At 42.8% G+C, this 21120-nt stretch overlaps 1 protein-coding gene across 2 annotated transcripts in view; it reads right to left on the bottom strand.

Annotated features, from left to right (window-relative positions):
- LOC134353704 (uncharacterized) overlaps positions 1-19628 on the bottom strand; it is a 48943-nt gene extending 29315 nt beyond the window's left edge. For both annotated transcript variants that reach the window (XM_063061981.1, XM_063061983.1), the window contains exons 1-3: positions 19089-19628; positions 1986-2327; positions 353-673 (exon numbers count right to left, since the gene is read on the bottom strand). In XM_063061981.1, the coding sequence (XP_062918051.1) occupies positions 353-673; positions 1986-2327; positions 19089-19212 (787 nt within the window). In that variant the 5' untranslated portion in view covers positions 19213-19628. The remainder of the gene's footprint in view (positions 1-352; positions 674-1985; positions 2328-19088) is intronic.
- Positions 19629-21120: the final 1492 nt, after the last annotated feature.

The following is a 21120-nucleotide window of genomic DNA, read 5'->3' as shown; positions in this document are numbered from 1 at the left end:
AAATCAAGCACAGGAAAGATAGACAGTGGTGTGCAGAAAATGAAATTGTACGATAAAGGTCAAAACTAATTACTCATGGCATGGAAAGAATCAGCAGTTACATTGGTACAAACAGTTAAATGATTCAATGAGCAAGTTACTAACAGGCAGTCACCAAGAGTCTCTGTAGAAATTCAAAATGTGCCAGCCTACTGATTATTTGCAGGCATGACTCAACTTCTCAGCCAGTATCTTTATGTGGTGAAATAACAAACAATGAACCTTTGATTTAAGTCAGTGGAACATTTTTAAAAAACATTGTTACAAATATTGCTACATAGTATCCCCAACTTATTCAAAGTATGGAACATACCTTCAACCGTGAGTTTCACCTCTTCTGAAAGTTCGTCTGGAAGGGACTGATGTCTCACTGTACACTTGTATACATTACCATCATCATTCGGAGTTGGTTCAATTCTAATATTACTGGAAACGTTAAACGTTCCATCATTATTAGAAACTGCAGCTCCAGTGCAGACATGTCTTTGCAATCTCTCAGTTTTCCCTCCGGATATCTTTTCCCAGAAGATTTCATGCTTCTGAGGATAAAATTCCGCAGCATCACACTGGACAGATTTCTCTGTACCATTCAGAATGGTAATGTGTTGCGTGGATAGAAGCACCTTTGGCTTAGCTGTATTAAAAGGCAAATCCAACCTTAAGTCAGATAGGATGAAGTGTATTATCATAAATATCTAAAGCCAAGTCTAAGATATTGCTATGTTTACATAAACAAAATGTACCACTTTCCTTCCTTCAATTATTGCTCCAAAACACAGGATTTCCCTTTACTATTACTCCTGAAAGATAATTGGCTTGTTCAACATTCAATGCAGTTCCATGTGAGAGTTTTTAAATCAGGTATTCCTTCTGATCCAGAGTCTCCAAATAAAAAATTAACAGACAGTGGAGAGGTGCATCGGTAATTCTGCGGAGATTATATGCATTATGGATAGTGTAGACAATTGCCAAAGGATATGGCAGGATATAGATCAGTTATAGACATGGGCACAGAAATGGCAGGTAGAGTTTAAGACAGCTAAGTAATAAGTTTTACAATTTGGAAACTCAAATATGAAGGGATAGTACACTTTTAATGGCAAAATCTTTAACAACATTGATCTACAGAGGGATTTTGTGACCCAAGGCCACAGTCTCTTAAAACAGCACAGGTTGATAGGGTGGTAAGGAAGTACATGGCTCACTTGTCTTTATTAGTTGAGGCATTGAGGTCAAGAGTTGATAAGTTACTTTTGCAGCTTTATAAAACTCTGCTTATGCCACATCTAGAGCACTGCTTCCAGTTCTGGTTGTCCCCATAATAGGAATAGAGTGGAGGGTTTGAAGAGGGTACAGAAGTGGGATGTTGCCTCAGAAAAAGAGCATGTGCTACAAGGAGAGGATGGACAAACTTGGAGCAACACACAACGTGCTTGGTCAGGCAGCATCTATGAAGGGAAATGGACAGTCGATGTTTCAGATTAAAACCATTCAAATGAACTAGGGTTGCTTTCCCTGGAGTGTCAAGGTGAGGGAAAACCTGATGGAAATTTATAAGATTATGAGAGGCAAAGATAGAAAAGACAGCTATTGTCTTTATCCCAGGGTCAAAGTGCCTAAAGCTGAGAGGGAGCAAGTTTAAAGATGATGTGAGCAGCAGGTTTTCTTTCTTTTAAAAAGAGACAGAGAGCAGTGGGTGCCTGCAATGCACTGCCAGAGGGGGCAGCAGAGGCAGATGTGACAGATGCATTTAAAAAGCTCTGAGATAGGCACATGAATGTGCAGAGAGTTGAGGGGTAAGGACATTGTGTAGACAGAAGGGATTACTTAACTTCCTAGCTAATTACTAGTTTAATTAGTTTGGCACAACATCATGGGCCAAATGGCTTATTCCTATGCTGTGCTGTTCTCTGTTCACAACAGGTAATGTTTTAGAAATCTCTTACCCAAGACCACAATTTGTGAACTCTTTTCCACTCTGTCAGGAGTGACAAGTACAACACAAATGTATTCTCCTGCTTCATTTAATTGGATATTTGGAAGATAAAGTGAAGCATCTCCTTTCCGTAATTCAGTTTCAAATATTTTGGCTCCATGTCGTTTAGCCATAGCATCTCCTGCATTAAAGATATAGATTTCTTTCCTTTGGGATCCATACAACCACTTAACACCTACGTTTGATAGGTCAAGAAGTGGCGTTCCAAAATCGGTAACTTTACATTCCAAGGTAATGTCCGTATTCAATAATACATTCTTTGGACTTCTAAAAATGGTCATATCCAACGATTCTAAATGCAAACAGAAAAATGAGGTAAGTTTATCTTCAATCACATATTACAAATAGAAATTAAACAGATCCAAGTTACAGTGCAAGTTATGGCATTCTTTCTAGCAAAATCACAAGTCAGTAAGTTGTTCAACTCCAGGATCACAGATTGATTTGTGGATTGAAGTGGATGCTGTATTGTTTGAAATCACAGATTTCAGATGAGTCATTAAACCTTCAGCAACGTAATATGAAGATACAAAATTCCTCATCAATATTAAATAAGTCCCTCAGCACTAACTTGAACATAAACTTTAGTCAACATTACTAACATCTCAGGTTAGTAAAGGTTAAATAATGCGTTGTGTCTCAGACGTTAGTAACAGTGCATACTCTTTAAAAGGTACTTCCTTAATTGTAAAGTTTATTTTGGGTACATTGTTATAGGAATGACACCATTAAGCTGGGAAGAATGCAGAAAAAATGTATAAGTATGTTGCTAGAGAAACCTCTTTTCACTGGGAGTCTCTGTAAATGCAGCTTGATAGCCGCTCACTAACAGCCACTGGACTCCACAGCAAAGAAACCACCTTTCTCAGGCTCCGTACGTATAGGATGTATACGTCTTTGGTCCTGCCAAACCCATGAGGCTGGGATGTCTTGCCCACCCAAACCCCGGTTTGTGTGACTGCTGTGTGATTTACTGACACCACATCGCCACCCCCCCCACCCCCCCCGGCAATCGCTGTTGGCAAGAAATAACAGACCGTACACTGCATACAATTACAATGAAGTATAATTAACAATGTTAACTTAACCTAACAGTTATTAAAGTAAGCAAAACAAAAAATGGCCCATCATAACTAAACAGTCAATTGTGCACAGAAGTTGGAGCTCATCTTGAGTTGTCTAATTCAAGCACTGGACCCTCCGTCTGAGTGAAAACACACACCGCCTTCCAAATGTCGCTTGAAATTCATCTCGAACAAACGGGATTTCCCACAGAAGTATTGGTCCTTCCTCCTGGAACCCATTCATCTGCACAAAGCACCCTGTGCAACAGGGACAGCATCCTCAGCCATCTTCCTTCATGTCTTCTCTCAGCTCCTGCCAAAAAGACCTCAAACACCACTGCCCTTTTTAAAAAAACTCTCCACCCATCGCTCCCTAGAACCTCCCAATTCCATCATCCTGATTGGCTGACACCACATTGCTAAGGTCAACAACAAAGTCCCTTATCTCAGCTCAAACCCAAACAGGCTGAAAGCAGAACAGACTGCTCTACAGAACTGCTGAAATGGAATATCTACAGCATAGCTGGTCGCACAGTGACATCAGCGCCAGACTCCGGAGCGAAGGTTCCCCAGTTCGAATCCAGTCGGGCACGCTTTCCATCCATGCTGTGTTGAGTGTCGAGCTTGTAACTTGGCCTCGTAAAAAAAACTGTGCTGTGAGAAAGCCGTGGGGGACCACTCACAGAATCTTTCCTCCAAGACAATCACTTGGAAAAAAGTGGTCGCCAAGGTGCTGGCAGAGTATGGCACACAAAAAAAAACAGCATAGCAGTAAAAATGTGAACCAGGGCGTTACACTCTCCCCCCGCCGAAAATAGTCATGTCCTCATGACTTTGAAACTTATCAACCCATCATTAACAACACAGTTTTCAAAGGAATTTCGTGGTGTCAGGACCTCCAATCCATTTGTGAATGGTAGTGATATATCTCACTGGGGGAAAGATGCAACAGTCTGTTTCCCCAGTGCATCATAAGTCAGCCTATCTAAGGGTGTCCGAACTCTGAGACCTCCATATCCCACCTTCAGTTATCTGTTCCTTATCTTTTGGAATTATTAAATGATTTTGGAAAATTTTCAGGATATAAACTTAATTTAAATAAAAGTGAATTGTTCCCTTTAAATGTTCCTGTTTTTATATACAGGTGTCCCCCGCTTTTCGAACGTTCGCTTTACGAACCTCACTGTTACGAAAGACCTACATTAGTACCCTGTTTTCGCTAACAGAAGGTGTTTTCATTGTTACAAAAAAAGCAGCGTGCAGGAAAAAACAGCCCGCGATAAAAGGCCGTGCGCGCCCCGAGCAGCTGCTCTCCCCCGGATTCGGAACGGCATTCTCACCGGCATTGCTTAAACATGTGCCTGTGAGCAGCCATTTGCAAGTTGAGTTCTATGGTACAGGTTTCCCCCGCCATCCGAAGGTACAGCATTCCTATGAAACGGTTCGTAAGCCGAAATGTCATAAAGCGAAGAAGCAATTACCATTTATTTATATGGGAAAATTTTGTGAGCATTTGTAGACCCAAAAATAACCTACCAAATCATACCAAATAACACATAAAACCTAAAATAACAGTAACATATAGTAAAAGCAGGAATGATATGATAAATACACAGCTTATATAAAGTAGAAATACTTTTCCACAATCATTGCTGAACTGTTCTCCGTAGCGAAAATCTCATGCAAGCACCGTTGGCAGAAAATCTCACACAAGCGCTGTTGGCAAAAACACGGCGCAAGCGCTGTCCAGTAACCTTTAAGCTATGAAGCTGCCAAATCATACCAAATAACACATAAAAATACACAGCCGATATAAAGTAGAAATAATGTATGTACAGTGTTGTATCACTTACCGGAATTGGGACAAAGTCGAGCACACTGATGGTGGTGTGTTAGGCTGAGTCGTCGCAGGTTAGGTGGTGGAGTGGCCCCCACCCTCCGGGCCACCAGCCGATACATTACCGCAAAGCATGCAGGGGTCCAGCGGTAGCCGGGAGGCACACAGCACATCTTTAAGAAAAAAGCCGAAATAAACATGCTAATTAATTTGGTGCCGCCCGACACATAATTGTCGGCCCAGATCAATGCCGATTTCCGATTCGTTGCCTCTGATCTGGGCCGACATTTACGTGTGGGGCGGCACCTAATTTATTAGCATGTTTATTTCGGCTTTTTTCTTAAAGATGTGCTGTATGCCTCCCGGCTACTGCTGCATTCTCCGCGAATCAGTACAGTATCTGTCCGCGGCCTGGGTGTTGGGGTGGTGGGACACTGGGGTGTCATCTCATCGTCTGTTTCCATTAGAGCAAGCAGCTCATCTTCTCCTATGACTGCCCGCCTCGATGTCGAAGGTTGTGGCTCGTTGTCTGCTGTGGCTGATGTGGAAGGCTTGGTTGACTGCTGAGCCTCGCGCATTTTTCTATCATATAGTTCTTTGTAAGGACTCAAAGAATCTTGCAAATATCCCCTAAACCTACGTTCCCTTTCAAAATTAAAGTCTTACTTTATCATTACTCATTCGGTTTCGATTGTTATCCTTTCCTCTTCCAATTGCATCAGCTCTTCATCTATCAGTTCTTGATCATGGGATGCCAAAACCTCTTCAACATCATCTTCGTCAACTTCCACAAGCCAAACTCACTTTGTCCTTGCTTCGTTCACCACGATCGAAACGATTAATTATATCTAGTTTTACGCTAAGTGTAACACCCTTATGAGCTCTTTCAGGCTTTTCTGACACCATAGAACTCATCTTGCAAACGACTGCTCACAGGCTCGTGTTAGAGCAATGCCGTTCCAAATCCGGGTGAGAGCGGCTGCTCGGGGCGCGCGCTGCCTTTTATCGCGCGCTGAATTTTTTTCGTAACAGTGAAAACACCTTCTGAAAGCGAAAACAGGGTACTAATGTAGGTCTTTTGTAACAGTGAGGTTTCGAAAAGCAAATGTTCGAAAAGCAGGGGACACCTGTATCGGAAAAGCCTGAAAGAGCTTGTAAGGGTGTTACACAGCGTAAAACTAGACAAAATTTTGCAATATTTTCAGGTTGGGCATTTTTTTACAAAAATACGTTTCTACATTTCCATATATGCAAGAATATGATTTGTTAGATACTATTTTGAATATGAATACTTTAGTGAGAGATTCCATTGGTAGAATTTATAAGTTATTTTTACTACAAAAAGATAACCTCTCACTAAAGATTAAACAAGATTGGGACAGAGAACTTAATATGACTTTTGTTAATGAAGATTGGTTGCGAGTTCTGAAAATGGTTAATTCTTCTTCGATATGTGCCAATCATTGTTTAATTCAATTTAAAATTGTTCACTGTTATTATTTAACAAAGGAGAAGCTATCCAAAATACAAACCCCATTTCCAGAAAAGTTGGGATATTTTCCAAAATGCAATAAAAACAAAAATCTGTGATATGTTAATTCACGTGAACCTTTATTTAACTGACAAAAGTACAAAGAAAAGATTTTCAATAGTTTTACTGACCAACTTAATTGTATTTTGTAAATATACACAGATTTAGAATTTGATGGCTGCAACACACTCAACAAAAGTTGGGACAGAGTTAAAATAAGATTGAAAAGTGCACAGAATATTCAAGTAACACTGGTTTGGAAGACTCCGCATTAAGCAGGCTAATTGGTAGCAGGAGAGGTATCATGACTGGGTATAAAAGTAGCGTCCATCAAAGGCTCAGTCTTTGCAAGCAAGGATGAGTCGTGGCTCACCCCTTTGTGCGAAAATTTGTGAGAGAATTGTTAGTCAGTTCAAAAGGAACATTTCTCAATGCAAGATTGCAAAGAATTTAGGTCTTTCAACATCTACAGTACATAATATTGTGAGAAGATTCAGAGAATTCAGAGACATCTCAGTGCGTAAATGGCAAGGTCGGAAACCACTGTTGAATGCGCGTGATCTCCGAGCCCTCAGGCGGCACTGCCTAAGAAACTGTCATGCTACTGTGACAATTATAGCCACCTGGGCTTGGGAGTACTTTGGAAAACCATTGTCACTCAACACAGTCCGTCGCCGCATCCAGAAATGCAACTTGAAACTGTATTACACAAGGAGGAAGCCATACATCAACTCTATGCAGAAACGCCGGCGAGTTCTCTGGGCCCAAGCTCATCTCAGATGGACCAAAAGACTGTGGAACCGTGTGCTGTGGTCAGATGAGTCCACATTTCAGCTAGTTTTCAGAAAAAAACATGCATCGAGTTCTCCGTGCCAAAGATGAAAACGACCATCCAGATTGTTATCAGTGAAAGGTGCAAAAGCCAGCATCTGTGATGGTATGGGGGTGCAGCAGTGCCCACGGCATGGGTGAGTTGTATGTATGTGAAGGTACCATTGACTCTGAGGTGTATATTAGGATTTTAGAGAGACATATGTTGCCATCAAGGCGAGGTCACTTTCCGGGACGTCCACGCTTATTTCAGCAGGACAATGCCAGACCACATTCTGCACAGGCTACAACACTTTGTAGTGTGACGACAAACCAAGTTATCAGAAGATTGATGCTGATGAGAGAGATAAGAGAGACAATGGAGAAACATTCAAAATGCTAATAAGAGAGAGAGATTAACGAGAAAGAAACACATTTCAGAATATTGACAGACCGGTTGCTTTGAACCTGAACTGTTTGAAGTTTGATGGACAGGCGATACCCCAGTAGGGGGATAAAAAGAACAGGTTCGCTAAGGCACGACACACATCACGAGATCACGAGATAACAAGACCCTGGAAGAGCGGTGTGCCCCCACAAGTTGGTAGGAGTTTGGAGGTCTGGTCACGGGAACCGACCATAGACGCACAGGGTGAAAAGGTACGATCAGCGGGAACCTGGTGTGTGTGTCCGCCCTTGCCTGGGTGCTGGGTTCACCGCGGAAGAATGGTCGTATCCAGAATGGAGGGGTCACAGTCGGTGACCACAGAAGACATTAAAAGGGTTCGCCCGAAAGCTAATGCGAAGAACATCAAAGGTCTGTCTGAATCAGGTTTGTATATTATCTCTCTCTCTCTCCAACGGCACAAGAGCGATTACTGCGAACTGTACTAAGCCGAACTGAACTCTGCGCCACTTGAGACTGATCATTTTACCCCTAGACTGCGATAGAGCTTGGGTGATTCCTATTACCCTAGTTCTGTGTACATGTGTGTTTTATCATTGCTAAATGTTGCATTTATATCCTTACGATTAGAATACTGTGTTGCTTATTTCTTTAATAAAACTTTATTAGTTTCTGTTAACCAGACTCCAACTAAGTGGTCCATTTCTGCTGGCTTGGCAACCCAGTTACGGGGTACGTAACATAAATGGGGATCTCGTCCACGATTTTGAACGCCAAATTTGGGACTGGGTAAATTGATTGGGTTAAAACTCCCGAAAGAAAGAAAGGGCAAACAGCAGAAATGGAGATTGAGGAATTTCTAAAGGTGCCAACTTTGGAGGCATTAGAGGATGCCAGGAAATCAGAACTGGCAACTGTTGCCAAACGGCTGAATCTTTTTAAGGGTAAGTCGACAATGAGGAGAGTGGAGATGCACAGAGCTATCATAGAGTATTACGTATCTAAAGGTGTGTTTCCCCAAGGGGAGCTGGAGGTGGTATCTATGGGCAAACCTGGTGGAGAAGCAGTACAGCTGCAGATTGAAAAACTGAGACTCGAGCACGAGTTCCGGTTAAAACAGCTGGAACGAGAAGAGCGGGACAGGCAGCTAGAGCGAGAAGAGAGGGACAGGCAGTTAGAGCGAGAAGAGAGAGTGAAACAGAGGGAAAGGGAATTTTGAGCTGGAGAAGTTAAAGATGACGCTAGCGTAGGGGCCCATGCCAAACCAAGGTGGAGGGTTCAGGACGACCCAGGATGTTAGGCTGGTACCCCCATTTGAGGAGGCCGATGTTGATCGGTACTTTCTACATTTTGAAAAAGTCGCTGCAAGTCAGGACTGGCCGAGGGATAAGTGGGCTGTTTTGCTTCAGAGCGTACTTAAAGGAAGAGCTCAACAAGCTTACTCAGCATTGTCCGCAGAAGATGCCCAGAGGTATGATGTGGTGAAAGGGGCAATACTCAGGATTTGAGTTGGTCCCGGAGGCATACCGGCAGAGGTTCTGGAATGTGAGGAAGCAGTGAGGCTGCATGTATTTAGTTTGCCCGTGAGATGCAGATGTATTGTGAGCGTTGGTGCGCCTTGAAAGGGGTCAATGGGATTATGACAGACTGCTACAGCTAATATTGATTGAGCAGTTTAAAGGTTGTGTCCCTGAAGGTATGAGGCCCTATCTGGATAAGAGAGAGAGGCAGAAACCTTAGCCACAACAGCTAAGTTAGCGGATGAATACGCGTTAACGCACAAAGCGAAGTTTACCCCGAGTAAAAGCTACCAGAAGGGTAGTCAAGAGGGCGGAGAGAGTCTGCCAGAAATGTCAGAAAGTAAGCCGGGGACTAGTGAGAAGGATAAGGAAGACCGGGAGCAGTTTGGTAGGAAGTCTCCTGGGGTCGTATGCTATAATTGTGGGAAAGCCGGACACTTTGCATCCAGGTGCTTTGTCCCAAAGAAGGAGACGGGGAAAGGAAAAACGACCGTTCCGACTGGCTGTATTGAGCCGGCAAACAAACCGCTGGGGGAGAGGAGGTCTGATAAAGTTCAGGAAGGGCGCAAGAAGTTTATCTCGGCCGGATTGGTGTCGGTGAAGGAGGGGTTAAACCCGGTTCCAGTACGGATTTGGAGAGACAATGGAGCTTGTCAGTCATTGATCTTAAAGAGTGTGTTAGACTTTAGTTCAGAGACCCAGACTGGGGAGGTCAGGGTGATAAAAGGCATTGGGAAAGGGACTGCAGCAGTACCTTTGCACCAGATATACCTAAAAAGCGACTTGGTCTCCGGACCGGTCACGATCAGGGTGAGGCCCGAACTACCGATGGAAGATGTGGAGGTCTTACTCGGTAATGACCTCGCCGGCGGAAATGTGTTCTCAGCAGTAAAACTGACAAGCCAGCCTGCCAGCATTGAGGCTCCGCCCATGGACTTCCCATTTATCCCGTTTGCGCAGTGACTCAGCGCAGGTCCAGAAAGGCTGCGGAAGCGAATATAGATTTAGTTGAGACGTTTTCACCAGTCTTGTATCGGGGGAGGTTAGAAAGTGAGAAGAAGGGGCGTAGTGCAAGGGACGTTGAGGTAGACTTATCATTAGCAAGGAAGGAATTTATACAGGCACAGGAGCGAGACGAGGAGCTGATGGTTTTGGCGGAGACAGCTCTCTGTCTGAAGCAGAATTAAAAGGGAGCCAGTGGGCTATTATGTGAAGGAGGGAGTACTAAGGAGGAAATGGAGACCAAGTACCGTGCCCGCAGATGAGGAATGGGGGGGTGGTGCCGAAAATTTATGGGGATGAGATTTTTAACCTGGCCCACAAGATACCCCTCGGTAGACATTTTGGGGTGAGGAAAACAGTCGATAGAATCATGGAAGAGTTCTACTGGCGGCACAGGAGGAAGGATGCTATTGACTATTGTAGACGTGAGCTAACACAATTACAGGCTATTGATATGCTAACAACTTGCCACGATAGGCGAGCAGACCTAGTCGGTGTTATCACGAAAATTAATGAGGCTAGGGTGCCACCTGATAAAGGGAAAACCCATTTTGAAAAGTATGGTGCCGACCAGATGGGAGAACTCTATTGTTTTGGCCAACTTTGCTGATGAGTTCTCTCACTTAACCCCCGAACAGAACGAGCCGCTGAGAAAAATAATTAACCGGCACGTACATGTATGTCCGGATGTCCCAAGGCGATGCAAAATTGTTGTCACATCAGGTCAGCCTAGTAAGCAACATCCCTATAGGATGATTAATTCAGTGACAAAAGGGCTAAAGAACGCAGAAGCGTATATTGACAATTTAGTGGTCTGGAGTGACATGTGGGAGGGGCACATTGTGGCAGTAGAGGAGCTGTTTAAACGGCTGTTTGAAGCCAGCCTGACAGTAAACCTCGCAAAAAGTGAATTCGGCCACGGAAAGATCACTTATCTGGGATTTGTGGTAAGACAGGGGCAGCTGGCACCGGTGCAGGCTATCTCTGAAGTCCCCACCCCGACAGATAAGAGAGCCCTGAGAAGGTTCTTGGGTATGGTGGGGTACTATCGGAAGTTTTGCAAAAACTTTGCGGATATTACCCTCCCTCTTACTAAGCTCTTGCCAAAGAATGCGAAGTTTGTGTGGGATGACCCTTGTTATATTTGTCCGGGACGGAAACCACTGAGAATTTACACTGATCACAACCCATTAGTGCTTTTGGCCACTATGATGGATAAAAACAAAAGGTTGCTAAGTTGGAGCCTGGTCTTAGAGGATATTAAAATAACACATATAAAAGGAACGGATAATGTGATTGCTGACTGTCTGTCAAGGTGTTGAAAACTTCAAGTTCTCTGTATTAGCCGAACAGCTGATGACCCTGCATATTAGTGTGTATCTAATAATGTATTCATGCTCATAATTTTTACCCTGGTAAAAATCCTTTGTAGGATAGGGGTGGGACGACAAACCAAGTTATCAGAAGATTGATGCTGATGAGAGAGTTAAGACAGACAATGAAGGAACATTCAAAATGCTAATAAGAGAGAAGAGAGAGATTAACGAGAAAGAAACACATTTCAGAATATTGACAGACCGGTTGCTTTGAACCTGAACTGTTTGAAGTTTGATGGACAGGCAATACCCCAGCAGGGGGATAAAAAGAACAGGTTCGCTAAGGCACGACACACACCACGAGATCACGAGATAATGAGACCCTGGAAGAGCAGTGTGCCCCCACAAGTGGGTGTGAGTTTGGAGGTCTGGTCGCGGGAACCGACCATAGATGCACATGGTGAAAAGGTACGATCGGCGGGAACCTGGTGTGTGTGTCCGCCCTTGCCTGGGTGCCGGGTTCACCGCGGAAGAACGGTCGTATCCGGAACGGAGGGGTCACAGTCAGTGACCACAGAAGACATTAAAAGGGTTTGCCCGAAAGCTAACTGCGAAGAACATCAAAGGTCTGTCTGAATCAGATTTGCATATTATCTCTCTCTCTCTCCAACGGCACAAGAGCGATTACTGCGAACTGTACTAAGCTGAACTGAAATCTGCGTCACTTGAGACTGATCATTTTACCCCTAGACTGCGATAGAGCTTGGGTGATTCCTATTACCCTAATTCTGTGTACATGTGTGTTTTATCATTGCTAACCTGTTGCATTTATATCCTTACGATTAGAATACTGTGTTGCTTATTTCTTTAATAAAACTTTATTAGTTTCTGTTAACACACATAAAAGTTGCTGGTGAACGCAGCAGGCCAGGCAGCATCTCTAGGAAGAGGTGCAGTCGACGTTTCAGGCCGAGACCCTTCGTCAGGACGAAGGTGTCCTGACGAAGGGTCTCGGCCTGAAACGTCGACTGCACCTCTTCCTAGAGATGCTGCCTGGCCTGCTGCGTCCACCAGCAACTTTTATGTGTGTTGCTTGAATTTCCAGCATCTGCAGAATTCCTGTTGTTTTAGTTTCTGTTAAATAGTTTCTGTTAACCAGACTCCAACTAAGTGGTCCATTTCTGCTGGTTTGGCAACCCAGCTACGGGGTACGTAACAGTAGACACAGAATGCATGTGCTTGACTGGCCTGCTGCCAGTCCAGATCTATCTCCTATTGAAAATGTATGGCGCATCATGAAGAGGAGACTCAGACAACGGAGACCATGGACTGTTGAGCAGCTGAATATCAAGCAAGAATGGACAAAATTTCCAATTGCAAATTTCCAATTGAGGATACTACAATTAGTATCCTCAGTTCCAAAACGATTAAAAAGTGTTATTAAAAGGAAAGGTGATGTAACACAATGGTAAACATGCCTCTGTCCCAACTTTTGTTGAGTGTGTTGCAGCCATCAAATTCTAAATTTGTGTATGTTTACAAAATACAATTAAGTTGGTCAGTAAAACTATTGAAAATCTTTTCTTTGTACTTTTGTCAGTTAAATAAAGGTTCACGTGAATTAACATATCACAGATTTTTGTTTTTATTGCAGTTTGGAAATTATCCCAACTTTTCTGGAAATAGGGTTTGTATTTCCTAATATAGATAATTATTGTGATAGGTGCAAAAATGAAGTAGCTACTTTGTAACATATGTTCTGGTCATGTCCCTCATTGAAATCTTTTTGGAAATCTTTATTTTCTACAATTACTAAAGCTTTGAAAATTAATTTACAACCTAATACACTGACTGCTCTATTTGGAATAGTTCCGCATCATATTCCCAGTGTATTTCATTTTCAAACCAACATGCAATTGCATTTGTTACATTGTTGGCAAGAAGGGCTATTTTATTGAAGTGGAAAGATACCTCTGCTCCTACACTAATTCAATGGTTTTCCCAAGTAATGTTATGTCTTAGTTTGGAAAAAATTAGAAGCAGAACTTTTAATCCCCGATTCGATTTTGAGAGAAGGTGGGGCGCTTTTGCCAAATATTATCATTTAATTTGAATTAATTTAAATGGTTTCCTTCTAATTTTATGTTATATAAATGTGATTTGGCGGTTGTTGTTTCCTTTTTCTATATATATATATAAATGATTGTAAGACGTATTGCTCCGGGAGTTGGTTCCTAATGGTTTTTCTTTTCTTAGTGGGTTTTTTTTTCAGTTAGTTGGTGTTCTCTTTTTTTCCTTCTTTTTCTTATATAATTTTTTTTTCATTAGCATACATAAGTTTTTTTCAGCTTTATTAATTATATATATACTAATTTGCTGAACTTCTGTATTATATAGCTGTAGAAGATTATGTATCAACAAAAAGAGTTTAAAAATGGAAAAATGTAAAAGATGGAGAATACCACATCTTGTGGGTCATTTGAATATGTAGAGCAATTATGTCATGTGACAATGTGCCCTTCACAACTTGCTCCATCAAGCAATTTCTCTCAGACAGGTGAATGCCCCCTTTGTGGCACAAACAGTGCAGCAGCTTCCCCAACCTGAAAATGTAGGCAGACAACTTGTCTCCTTCCTCCTGGAGTGTGTCTTTAAACTTCATCCTAAGATCCGCTGCACTTCCAGCAGTGCCAAAAGCATCTTTCAGAGCTTGCAGATAATTAGCTGATGTGGCCAATGGATTTTCTGCTTTGAGGAACCTCACTATATCAGCCACTGGCCCCTTTGAACTCTCTACCAGTCTCAGTTTGTTCATGTTATCTCAGCAGTGCCATTCATCCAGTAACTGAATGAATGGTCTGCTCAGCCCAAGCCTCATATTCTTCCTCCCATCGGGTGTGGGCTTGACCCCAGAGAACACTCCCAGCCTACAACAACTTCCGCTGTCCACAGATACACTTCTGCATTTATCAACCACTAATGTAGTAGCTGAAACAAACTCAGAATTTAAATCAACAGCTGAAGGGCTCAGTAGACCTTTCACATCAGGCAAGTCCTTCTCCACACTCTGTAGAAACGAGAGCAACTTTTCTTTAAAGTCTCTGCTCTCAGCTACAGGAAACTCAACGTCCAATTCCGCACTCGCCTACACTTCCGCTTCTCTGAAAGCATGGACAGCCCGTGCCCCTGCCTCTCCCGGGACCCCAATGGTTCCAGGCAGATCCACTCCCATCAAGTCATCGCTAGTCTGAACTAAAACCACATTTGTGCCCATCATTCAGTCAAACTGCCATCTCATGATCAACTTTTCCTAATATTTCAAGGTTACTTAAAACCCTTATCAATAATTCATCTGGGCTGCGGGTGTCCAAGAACACAAGCATCAGATACGGGCAGTATCTTTGAATTGTACCAGCGCTTAATCCCTGCGCCATCCACAATCACGTATCTTAATCACTTTCCTGGACAGTAGTTAAACACAGGCTTAAACACAAACCCACTTAATCAATTCTCAGGGCAATCACACTACGTTCAATGTATTCAATCGAGCATGATAGCCCCTGCAATGAAACCCCTTTTTACTGGGCTCCTCTGGAAACTCAGCTTGTTGGCCCCTTGCTAACAGCCACTGGACTCCCCGGCAAGGAAACCATCTTTCCCAGGCTCCGTACGTCTAGGGTGTATGCAACTTTGATCCTGCTAAACCCAAGAGGTTGGGATGTCTCGCCCACATGAATCCCAGTTTGTGTGAGTACTGTGTGATTTACTGCCCCCCACCCCATCGTCGCTGGCAAGAAATAACAGACGGTACACTGTATACAATTACAAAGAATATATAATTAAGAATGTTAACTTAACCTAACAGTTATTAAAGAAAGAAAAAAAACAAAAGGGCCCATCATAACCAAACAGTCAAATGTGCACATAAGTAGGAGCTCATCCTGCAGTTGTCTAACTCACGCGCTGGACCCTTAGTCTGCGTGAAAGGACACACCACCTTCCAAATGTCCCTCAAAATCCATCTCGAACAAATGGGACCACCAATGGGAGTACTGGTCCTTCCTCTTTGAAACCATACGTCTGCACAAAGCACCTTGTGCAACAGGGACAGCATCCTCAGCCATCTTCCCTCCTGTCTGCTCCCAGCTCCCGTCAAAAAGAGGTCGACCCACACCTGTGTCCCTCAAAAAAAATCCTCTTTGCCCAGCGTTCTCTAGAACCTTCTCCCAATTCCACCATCCTGATTGGCTGACACCAGATTCCTGAGTTGAAGAGCAAAGCCCCTTATTTCAGCCCATACCCAAAAAAGGCTGACAGCAGAACAGACTGCTCTTATAGAACTGCTAAGATGAAATATCTACAGCACAGCAATTAAAAACTTAACAGGGTGCTACACCAGTAAATGGGGGTCTGAGGATATAGAGGGAGGTTGACCAAGTTAGGACTTTATTCTTAGAACCTAAGAGACTGAGAAGAGCCTTATGGAGGTGGACAAAATCATGTGGGCTATGGATATGGTGAATGCACAAGGTCTTTCTCCCAAGGAAAGGGGATCAGAGAAAAAGACATAGGTTTAAGATGGGAAGGGAAAGATTTAAAAGGGACCCGAGGGCAACTTCTTCACAGAGTCAGATGTATATGGAACAAGCTGACAGAAGTTGTTCAGGCAGGTATAATAACAATTTAAATACATTTTGAACAGGTTCATGGATAGAAAATGTATAAGGGATACAGACCAAACACAGGCAAATGGGATGAGCTATGATGGGCATCTTGGCACGAGATGGACTGAAGGACACGTTTCTGTACTGTATGGCTGCTGTGTAGCAACGTGCCAGAAGCTATATTCAAATCAGCCTTGGGCTACAGCACAGGTCCCATCTTTGCTTTATTTGATAGTCATCTTACCGAACCACTTACAGCAAATTACGGTGCACCCCTGCAATACAGGAGGGATGCATACCGAGAGAGCTATTCAAAATGCTATTTTCCATAATGTAAAGGAAGCTTTTCCCTCTCTGCCCCGCTGGTTGCCCAATCTGTAGACAAGAGAATGTGGATTGTATTGTAGACAGAAGTGAAGGTTGCTGTTGTAATTATTTCTGTTACCCCAACTGTATAATGTGGAGCTTTGCTAAGCCAGAGTCAATTTAACAGTTGTTCACTTCAGTGCTGTATTGTGGATAAGATTTTCTATTTAAAACAAAAAGGTATTTTTCATGTCAATCCGAAAGAAAATGTCATTTTTATTAATATATAAATCTCAGATAACCTGGCATCCTCGGGACTTTGGTGGTGCAAGCCTCACAGATGTTCTAAATTATTGGATGCCCGTCTATTAACATGAAAGCAATTCCATTTCTTTGTTTCACATGTTACACAGTATTATAATATTTTTCCAATGAAAGAGTACGGGGAATAGAACCCAAGCAATTTCAGATTGACTACGGGTATCCCAGCACTTTCTCACATTGGATCCCCAGCTTTGGCCACATAACACAACCCAACTCACACTCTTTAGAGTGTAGATGGTGCACAAGCATTAGGATTTCTGAACATCTGCGTGCAGCCTTTTCAGTTTTACATGTATTAGTACTTGGTAATCGTTGTATTTATATAGTGAAATAAGGGAAAGATATTCCCAAGGTATTCTGAAGGAGTGATTATTTTTTCCAAATACATGAAATCACATAAAACACACAAATGACTTAGAATCTTAAATTAAGTCATTGTCTACTTTTTCAAATAATCCAAAATGACCCCAACCTTGACGTGGTTTGGAGGCTCATGTGCCTTAATGACCTGGAGAACTACAGCAGCTGAAGTCAGGGCTTTAAGCATTGGCTATTTGTTGGATCAGCCATGTTATACAGGTCAAAGGGTAGTAGCCAGACTATGAGTGGTCCACTGATCCTCCAGGTTCAGGGGTTCAGCTCAGGGCTAACAACCTTGACTGATCAAACAAAACTGTTTGAAACAGCAATGAAGAATCCTTCTGCATCTGAGTGCGACAGTATTCCTGAGTCTCCAGCTGGGACTTGCATGACTGACAGTAAACAGAGATGAAGCTACTGACATGATGAAGGAAGCCCTGAGCACTACCAGAGATGGAGGACCTTCACTGCTGCCCAAAACGCCAGTGGTGTGACATGCAAAAGAAGATCTTTTACTCAAATAAGGTAAAACCTCCCAAACACAATTTTAAGCACTACTTTAATTTTAGATTATTTTCTGATTTTCAGATTTGCCATGGTCTCACTCCACCCCTTCTCTACTTTTCTATAAACCCACCAACCCTCTGAAATATTAACACTTAAACACTTCCCATGTCTCCCTAATTTTTTGAGATAATTCTAAACTGAGAACTTAGCAGCTGAAAATGCAACCACTCTCCATGCAGTGAGTAAACTGTTAAATGATTTAGAGCCAAAATTGAAGGGCTGGAGATATTTCAGAGGGTATGGGGTTGGGAAAGAGTAGAATAAGGGAGAGAACATTTTGAGAAAAAGAAAATGGTGCAAAATTAAAGTTCTGCTTAACAAGGCAATTGACTGTCTCCACACTACCAAGAAGGACATGAAAAGAATTTTCTTCTGATTATAACTTAACCAGAGACCATTTGATTCAATGAGCACAGGGTTGAAGGGCGCAAGTTTTAATGAGAATACTTCACCCTTTACCAATTAAAATAGGGAAATCACTTAGAGTCCAGTGACTTTGGGAGTAGGCTAAAGCCAGAGTCAAATCTGAAAGGAGTATAATACCTCCAGTCCAGCTAACCAAACTGTCAAAGCAAGCACCTCCTACTCCACCTGGGTAGAGTTTGCAGGTACCACATTGGCCTCAACAATACCTCAGAAATACAGGGGTTGCAAGTTAGCTTCAACCCCGAAGAATTGCCAAAGGAGGGGTAAGAACGGGCAGAGAGAGGAGAGGAACTCATCAAGACAAGCTACAGCAAACAAAAACCACTTCACAATCCAATCTGGAATAATGACAAATTTTGACTGGTGTCAACCAAATCCATAAGTGGCCCAATTATATAAATTTAACAAATATAAATGAAATAATAACCTGAACATCCTATTTTAGAGGCAGAAAACATTTTTATGGGTGGGGCACTCCAGTTAGGGCGTAGTTTAAAATGTATAATCATACCACAAAAGAAATATCACAAACAAGAGAAAATCGGCAGATGCTGGAAATCCAAGTAACAGAGAAATTGCTGGAGGTACTCAGCAGGCCAGGCAGCAACCATGGAAAAGAATACAGTCAACGCTCTTGCTGAATGGTCTCGGCCCAAAACATCGACTGCACTTTAATCCCTAACCGGGTTGGCCTGCTGAGTTCCTCCAACATTTTTTTGTGTGTTCCCATAAAATAAATAACCCATCCGCGTTTTACTTGAAAGAATTGACAATAAACACACTACAAAAGATTTAAGCTTCTTTGTCCAATTCTCGAGAATGTTCTTTTAAAGGAAATCTTAGCCAGCCTCCATTTTATGCCCCGCCGTTTAAATCTGCTTTACCCAGAGGAGAGGAATAACCGCACACTGACACCTTACCTGCCGCAGGGGTGAACCACACAACAATCAGAAACAACACCAGGGGTCCCGACGCTCCTGACCACCGGTATCGCCGCGACCTCGCCCGAGCGCGGCTGGAAGGAAAACCCAGCTCCGCCGCCATTTCAGAAGGAAAAAACAACTGCTTTCACTTTCGTATTCTTCACGTGGTTTTTTCGGGTAAGTACCCATCATCATAGAAGATGTTTTAATTTAACCATACTGTCTTGTCAAGCACCGTCTCCGCAAGACTGGCGGTATACATTACATTGCTCTTCATATTGTAAGGACGTATCGAAAACTGAGGCTGCAGTCTTACAGAGGTGGGCGGAAAGCGGTGTCTGGGAAACGAGCTGCGGGGTGACGGTGACCCTGCTCATCCTCGGAGAGAGAGAGAGAATCATTCAGCGCTTCGGGAGGCGGCGACTGCTGCCGATCCAGCGCCTCTCATGCTCGACCCTTTACCAAAATAAAACCTGTGACCAGAGCCCGCCAGGGACCCCTGCGTTCCGTGATGGGAACTTTTAACATTAGCTGGCCCTGAGACCTTTCGACTGGTAATCCGTAACCAATCTACCCAGTCTGGCTCTTGTTCTTCATTTGTTTGCCTGCACTTGACCTATCTAAATACATGACTATAAAATGCATTCTGTTATTTTTGCAACCTGAATATACTTATTTATAGAATGATATGTCTGGATGGCTTCTAAAGAAAAGCGTGTCACTAAATCTTGGTACAGTATTGGTATTATTGTCACATACCAATACCAGTGGTAGCAATCATGGTGTTGATAAAACGCAAGTGTGTCTGATGTTCAGCAACATTGTAGCCCTGCTGGTACCATATTCTGGCTCTCTAGGTGAAGTCTTGGGAGCTCCCAAGTGCAGGCATGAAATACGTAAAGGAAATCAAGTGGTGAAACCTTTCATACTTCATGTGTCTGTCAGATGACAAGCAAATCTGTCTTCCTTTGGGTTTGTTTTGTTTTGAGAGAAAACAAATAAAAGTGGAGATACTGGAACACAAAACAAACAACATCTGCAGAAAGAAAAATCACTTAATATTTTGGGTCAGGAATGAGAATCCTTGCCAAAGTTGAAGGATGAGGAATGTATAAACATCATCTGGTGTTGATGTAGTTTTGCACAACAACCTTGCTCTCAATATCAGTAAGACCAAGGAATTGACTGTGGACCTCAGGAAGGGGAAGGATGAAGAACACACTCCAGTCCTCGTGGAGGGGTCAGCAGTGGAAATGGTAGGTGGTTTCAAGTTTCTAGATGTCAACAACTCTGAAGATCTATCTTTGGCCCAACGTATTGATGTAAATAAGAAGAAAGCATGCCAGTGGCTATATTTCATTAGGGGTTGGAGGAAATTTTTTAATGTCACAAAGACTTGAGAAAATGTCTACTGATATGTGCTGGAGAGCATTCTGACTGGTTACATCTCAGTCTGGTATGGAGGTGCCAATACACAGGATCAGGAAAAGCTGCAGAGGGTTGTAAACTCAGCCTGCTCCATCATGGGCACCAGCATCCTCACCATCGATGACAGAAGACCATAAGATGTAGGAGCACGATTAGGCCATTTGGTCCATGAAGTCTGCTCTGCCGTATCATTACAGCTGATCCATTTCCCTCTCAGCCCTAATCTATAAGACTATAGGACATCTTCAAAAGGCGATGCCTCAAAGAGGTGACCTCCATCATGAAGGACTCCCACCACCCAGGATATGCCCTCTACTAATTACAACCACCAGGGAGCAGGTACAGGAGCCTGAAGTCACACACTCAGTTTTAGGAACAGCTTCTTCCCCTCGTCCATCTGAATTCTGAATGGTTGATGACCCATGAATACAACCTCGCTATTTTGCCTTCATTTTGCAGGGCTTGTTTATTCTTATATTTCTTACTGTAACTTATTGTTTTTTTAATGTTTTGCACTAAAATGCTGCCGCCAAACTGGAAATTTCAAAACCAATGTCAGTGATGATAAAGCTGATTCTGATTCTGGGATTGAGCTGTTGAT

Source organism: Mobula hypostoma, chromosome 11 (assembly GCF_963921235.1).
Source record: "Mobula hypostoma chromosome 11, sMobHyp1.1, whole genome shotgun sequence".
In the NCBI taxonomy this organism is placed as follows: domain Eukaryota; kingdom Metazoa; phylum Chordata; class Chondrichthyes; order Myliobatiformes; family Myliobatidae; genus Mobula; species Mobula hypostoma.
This window is presented reverse-complemented; position numbering and strand designations above follow the sequence as displayed.